The 7,203-nt window shown below is 37.1% G+C and overlaps 1 protein-coding gene across 1 annotated transcript in view; it reads right to left on the bottom strand.

Moving 5' to 3' along the window:
• Nucleotides 1-4,347: 4,347 nt before the first annotated feature.
• Nucleotides 4,348-7,203, bottom strand: part of LOC136842191 (protein FAM200C-like) — an 11,800-nt gene continuing 8,944 nt past the window's right edge. Inside the window, exons 4-6 of the mRNA XM_067109542.1 lie at nt 6,620-6,883; nt 5,661-6,215; nt 4,348-5,487 (exon numbers count right to left, since the gene is read on the bottom strand). Coding sequence (XP_066965643.1) covers nt 4,348-5,487; nt 5,661-6,215; nt 6,620-6,883 — 1,959 coding nt within the window. The remainder of the gene's footprint in view (nt 5,488-5,660; nt 6,216-6,619; nt 6,884-7,203) is intronic.

Below are 7,203 nucleotides of genomic sequence, written 5' to 3'. Positions count from 1 at the left end.
CATTCGGGATCACATATAGAACAAACGATAGGGCCTGTTTTTAGTTTAAAATTCGAAAACAAGACTTTGTATTCTGATCTCTTTGTCCAGTGTGAGCTGTAAAGAGATTTGGTATAAACTGTATTTCTGGTTAATGTTAACTATATAGCATTTATAAAATGGAAATATGAAACGATTCTATAAACATTTTCTGGTTGTTACGTTAACATTATGGCCAAGTAAAACAAAAAATGCGCCGAAGTTTCTTCGGCGCAATCGAGTTTTCTGTACGTCATATATAGCAAAAAGCAATGCTCTTTGCAGATAAGCCCCGCCCACTACTTACGTCACGACCATCCCTTGAAACTGAATGGTTGGCAATGGTTTCAAAAAGTTGGTTAATCTGTGGTTCTTTTCATCTTCATTAATTCTCCAATGGTTGTTTTACAGAACTAAAATACGTTCTGCTGATTATCAAAAGCAAACGTTATATTACCCCCGAAATAAAATCATATTAAGCATCTCCCTAAAACTGGTAAAAAAAAAAAAAAAAAAAAAAAAATGGATGAAGTCAGGAGTGCTCCGCAATGCTGCAATGTTGTTTTTCGTAAATGAAGATCACCTGAATACAGAGGCGACACAGGGAATGTCTTGCGTTCGAATCGGTGCACTTGAATTACAAGACAATAATAATTACCGCCTCATATTGTCAAGATTGTTCACAATTCTAAACCTAAACAAAAAGACTTTCTCAGAGCTATGCAGATTGGTATTCCATACCAATTTTAGGAAATTTTAGTACATTTTAATAGTCAAAAATCTATATCATTGCAATCATTTGCACATTCGGTGGGATGACAGGCAGTGACTGCATTCTTCTAAACCAGAATATGCCTATGTTTAACTTAAAGTAGTTCCTCATTGGACGGGTCGATATCGTACTCGGCTACCCCGCGTTCGACTCTCCGGCCGGCTAATGAAGAATTAGAGATGAAATTCATTTCTCGGTATAATGTGGTTCGGATTCCATGTCCCGTTGCTAAACCAATTGGTTCTTAGCCACGTAAAATAAGTCTAATCCTTCGTAACTGTTAATCAGCTCAAAGTTAAACTAAAATATGAACTTTTAACTTAAAGTTACTGTATGATAGGCTATACGAGTCATATTCGATATGATTTGCTGAGAATTTTCTTAAGGACATTATAAAAAATGACGTAGACCTATAATGTCCTAAAAATTTTTTCGGTTTACACAGCTTATGACGGTTGGATTATATGTTTATCCGTATCTTATATTCAGCAGTTTTATTGTGATTCTTGTCGTGGTTGTTCTTGTTATTGTTACTACTGTTATGGTGCTTGTAGTGTCTCCGGAAATTTTTCGTATGGTAACCTACCATTGCAGAATAAACATAGACCTATTCGTAAAATACTAGTGTAAAGAATTGTCTTCCTACTATTGTTAAGCCTAATTGAAACTTAGTAATTTGTTTTAATTCAAATTAATCGAGATCTTTGTGAATACAGTTTCCGCTAGAATATTCTCCTAACAGCAGAGAGAGAGAGAGAGAGAGAGAGAGAGAGAGAGAGAGAGAGAGAGAGATTTTACTGATTCTCATGTATCCTTTTGTCCAACAGGTTAATTTACAAGAATGCCCCAAGGCAAATGAATAATGGACTACTCGCAGACTGGTTTGGATCGTCTCATACATAACATTTTTCAGTTAACATTTATTTATTTTATTATTATTTTTTTTCGTGAAGTATCTTATGATGCCTTCCTACCATTGCCTTCATTTTTATAGAAATGCTACAGTAGCCTTATATTCTACTCACCACTGTAATATAATTTGCTATCCCTTTTGTAAATGCATATTCAATTATAATTCACTGCGAGCAGTTCGATAGTTTGGTGTAATGCTAGGGCAGCCCCATAATCGGTCTATGCGTGCCACCGGCTACATGCTTACAAATTTTACTTTTATACTCTGTGGTATAAGTGGTTTTAAATTTACTATGGCCATCGATGCAAGTACACATGCTTATACGTGTACATTTCACCGTATGCATATGAATTATATATCGTGGGGTCGGAGCTACTATATTAATTAAAAGCTACTCCATATCCTCAAAATATAAGAGATTGACGTGTAGGCCTATGCCCGGCATTGCCTAAAAAATATAAGAATTTTATATGTAGGCCTAATCTCACAATAATATTAACATTTGACATGCAGGATTATGATGAATTAATTCCCTATTATCGGAACTGGCTGCATAAGTCTATGCTTCATTTCAATTAATGTAGTCTATGTGGAATCCCTTACGTAGGCCAACACCAATTAAAAAAAAAAAGCAAGATGCTTGTGTATCTAGGCTGCGCATGATCAAAATAAAAAAAAAAAAAAAACAAGAGATGCAGAGACAGAATGATCCAAGAACTTCGTAATGATATCATTATAACTTAATAAATATTTTATCAGAGATATCAAATGCATACTTCACAATTCCGGGAACCCAAATCTGTGGTGTCATCGTTCATGCACGGAGCTCAACATGACAGAACGGAGTCAAATACGCAATGGCAATTATTTTGGACTGTTAACAAGTGTGACGTTATTCCCCTTTCGAGAGCTAGCCAATCACTGGCATGCGGTGGGCGGGGCTTAGCTGCAAAGGCCATAGACATTGCTTATAATCAAGGCCACCGAAAACAGATTATCTTTCTGTGGTCTCAGTATAATGCTGTATGAGCTGTGGCCCATGAAACTTCAACCACGGGCCGGTGCTGGCATATCCTATATCGCTGCAGGAAGCACGATTATGGCTAACTTAACCTTAAAATACAAACTACTGAGGCTACTAGTAGAGGGCTGCTATTTGGTATGATTGATGACTGGAGGGTGGATGTTCAAGATACCATTTTGAAGCATCTAGACTCGGTAGTTTTTGGGATCTGAGGACGGAAAGAAAAAGTGCGGACAGAAAAAGCGCACTGAGAAAAAAGTGCAACCGGACAAAGTCGGCACAAATAGTTTTCTTTTCAGAAAACTAAAAAAAACAGTATGAAAAAAAATTATGACACATCATTGAGTCTATAAGTAACTACTTGAAAAACTTTGGTGTGAAGGTTTGGTTATTCCCAGTCTAAACAAACACTCCCGAATTTTTTCATAACTATAGGCATTTATGGAACTTTTCAATCATATGCGTGATAATAACTGAATGTCGCAAAATAACATTCCAAAATATATTCAGCTACAGATGATTTGCACTTTTATGATAATACATTAAGCCATTCTTTTTCACTCTCTCTATCTACCTACCTATGTTAGATAATTATAATTCAACTATTTCGAGCCTTATAAACTTATAATTTTGTAAAGCACATTAACGATAATTAAGTTGTCAGTTAGATTTATTATGATTACAAAAGTAAAGATACAGGTAGCTAAAAATCTCACTGTTTCTGCATTCAGATCCCTGATTAAAGTATAGGCCTATTTTTCATAGTAACTTTGCATTAAGACACACACACACACGCATATATATATATATATATATATATATATATATATATATATATATATATATATATATATATATATATATATATATATATATATATATATATATATATATATATATATATTTAATCACTTTTTGTACGTGATTCATTTTTACACATTACCACAGGTGAAAAATAGGAGACAGGGTGTAGGTCCTGACCGGTTTCGACTTTATTCCCAAGCCATTGACGAAGGACTCTTACATAGTATTAGAAGTCACAAATATATATACTACATAAACGGTACTGACGAACTACACAACAGTTTGAGACTAGAGATCCGCCCATAGGCCGGTGTCAAGGTAGGAGTGGCCTTCAAAACTCATTTGGCTAAAAATCACCATATACTCTCAGGGGACAATAATGATAAACGTATTGACCATAGGAGACTGACTACAGGTCCACACAGTGGTTCCCAACCTTTTCTGGTTTCAGGCACCCTTGGCAAGCCTTTCAAAAGTTCCCGGCACCCTAATAAGGAAATATATATTTAAAATCTCCGTAGTTTTTTTTTGTTATATATTTTTTTATTTCGACAGTTTGCATGCAACAACACCTTATACCTAGAATCATATATGATATGAAAATACTCTTTAGAACTGATCCTGCTATAATAAAAAATAGTATAACGATACAAACATGTAATTGTGACAAGTTTTACAGTAGTTGCACAATGTATTCAAGTAGTTACAGTGTTTATGATACAAAACAAACACACAAATAGACCACAGTGAACCATGCATCTATACTCAGTGTGAAACTTGTGATTGATGCTTGGAACGCAAACTCTTGATATCTTATCAACGATAAGATAATGCCACCCGCATATCGTCCTCAAGTGAAAGAAGCCTATTTCTTTGTTTCGATTTTATTGTAGCCATGGCATAAAATGCCTGCTCGCACAGATACGATGTGGAGAAGGGCAAAAGTACAGAAATAGCTTTCTTAGCTAAATTAGGATGTTCCTCCAATGTTCCATGCCAAAAAGCTGCCAGTGTCACGTCACTCTTCTCAAATTTGACTTTCAGTGTTGAATCAGCAGACATATCAAGAAATTCGTCATGTTCTATTGCCGTGAAGTCCAGCTCTTCAGCCATATCAGCCAGTTTGAAGGGTGATACAATCCAATCGAGTTTCTCTGTAGAAAGCGACGGAAAATACTTATCAACTGCTTCTCTCAGCTGTTCCAAGTGATTAAGAATCAGATTTTTTACAGTTCCAAGACCGTTATATCCTGGGTGTTGAAGAGAAGGGAAGTTTGACACATCGTCTTTCTGAACAGCCGACGTCCATGATTTCAGTTTTCTCTGGAAACCTTTCATCTTGTTAACTGATGTTACAATTCCCTGAAGTCTCCCCTGCACTAAGAGATTTAGTTCATTCAGCTTCATGAAAATGTCTGCCAAATATGACAGCTTCAAACACCAAGTATGATTTTCAAGCAGTTTTATGAATATATCATGTCTCTCCTCTCGGAAAAAGGCTTTTAATTCTTCTTTGAGTTCAAGAACGCGGTACAGTACACCTCTTGATAACCACCTTATGTCAGTATGCAAAATCAGTGAAATATGAGCCGCACCCATTTCTTGACACATCTTTTGAAAAAGTCTTTTCCAGTGGCCTGGATTTGATGAAATTAACCATCTTGACAGCTTCTGTTTTAAAACCTCAGTCAACTTTTCTCTACACGTCTTGGCTACTAACGCCTCTCTGTGTAGGAAGCGGTGAGTTGTAATTATAGATGGATTTTCTTTCAATGCTCTGGTGATGAAGTCTTTGTAATTCCCTATCATCGACGGTGCACCACCAGTACAAATGCCACAACAATAATTCCATGAAAGACCATGTTCAGTGAGGTACGAATTTACAGATGCAAAGATATCCTCTCCAGTGGTTGTAGTCGGTAATTCTTTGCAAAACATAAACTGTTCCACAATATCCTTGTCAATGAATTTGCAAAACCCAAGCAGTTGGCATTTTCAAGCTATGTCAGTACTCTCATCTACTTGCAATGCAAATTTTCTTTTTGATTTTATCTGCTTCACAACTTCTTCATTAATATCTGTTGACATTTCAGATATCCTGCGGCTGATTGCGTTATTGAAAGAGGTACTTTCGAAATCTGTTCCTGAGCTTCTTTGCCAAGCATTGTTTCTACAATTATGTTGCATGCAGGGCCAATGATTTCTTCACCAGTTGTATGAGGCTTCATTTTCTTTGCTATCAGTTCTGAAACTCTGAAGGAAGCTTCAAGAGTAGTGTCAGCTACTGATACCTTATTGACCATTTTAGTAGCCGCCTTACTTAGCCCTTCTAACAAACGAGAAAAATATGCCATGTCCCACTGTGACACAAAAGGGTGTCTGCTATTAAGGTGCCGCTTGAGCTTACTAGGCACCATGGCCTCATTGCTGAGTGAAGCTCCACTAACTAAACACACAGGGCGCGGATCATCTTCATCATTGTTTGAAGTAAAACCATATGCTAAATAGGCATCAATATATGTCCTTTTCTTCGAGAGAGATGCGTGTTTCCCCTTTTCGCAGTTTGATTCAGATGGACCAGGAACACCTTCAATGTTTGACTTCGAAGCAGTACCAATACTGGAAGCCACCATTTGGTCTTTTCGCTTCCTCACAACGAACTTATCCATCCTTCTTTCTCGACGCTGTCAGATAAGACGCATTCTTAAAAAAAGGAAAAAAAATAGAGGTTTAAATTAGTTTCTGACAGTTACGTAGAAAGCGACAAACAGTTTTAGCTTATCACAAGAATTGCAATTGATCGCAAATTTACAATGTGTTTGCATTTGGTATTACAGGAGAAAAATGATAAAATTTTGCTTTCGGTGTTATAAAGCATAGAGAAACTCATCACTAATACTTCGTAATTACTAAATAAAAAAAAAAGAAAAGGTAAACAAACGACTCGCGAACTAAGCTAGTTAGCAATACGTACCACATGCCTCCTTTGCGTCACCAATCAGTACTGAGGCATGCTGGCGAGAGGCGACTGGCGACTCTCTGTGCGCCCTGTCCCGTACGTTTATACGCGTCAGTCCACAACCCTAACTGAGGAACGGGTGGGGTGAGGCGGGGTGGAAAAGGGCCCTCCGCTATCTCGGTAGTCCCCTCCCTTCCTCCCCCTCTCCCGCCAAGAGAGAGTGACGTAAGTGCAATTTTGCAATTTTTTCCCCGGAATTTTGGCGGCACCCTCAAAAGATCTCATGGCACCCCTTGGTGCCGCGGCAACCGGTTGGGAACCACTGGACCGTCCACACCTGACAGGTGTCAGGGAGGCAGAGTTGGATAACTCATTAGCACTGCTGCCCCCGTACTGTGTTTACAAATATGATAATCTTATTTCTATACAGCTCTACTGCCTACCTTAAAATTTTAACAATTTACAAATTTCTTTTGATATTAAAAGATCAAGTTTGTACATCCATTGACTGATATTCATATTATGGCTGTAACTTTTTTTTTTATAAAGCTAGATTCAATGATATTCATTTCCAGTGCATTATTAGAATATACAATCCTCTTTGCCCCTTTTCAGTTGATAGCATGATTGTTCTCACTAACATGTACAAAAATACCACAGTTCCCCTGTTCATATCTCACACATTTTTTTATGCTATTCTATTCTCTTTTCCA

The sequence above is a fragment of the Macrobrachium rosenbergii genome, chromosome 2, assembly GCF_040412425.1.
Source record: "Macrobrachium rosenbergii isolate ZJJX-2024 chromosome 2, ASM4041242v1, whole genome shotgun sequence".
NCBI classification, from domain to species: Eukaryota; Metazoa; Arthropoda; class Malacostraca; order Decapoda; family Palaemonidae; genus Macrobrachium; species Macrobrachium rosenbergii.
The sequence above is the reverse complement of the archived record's forward strand: the minus strand, read 5'-3'. Positions and strand labels throughout refer to the sequence as shown.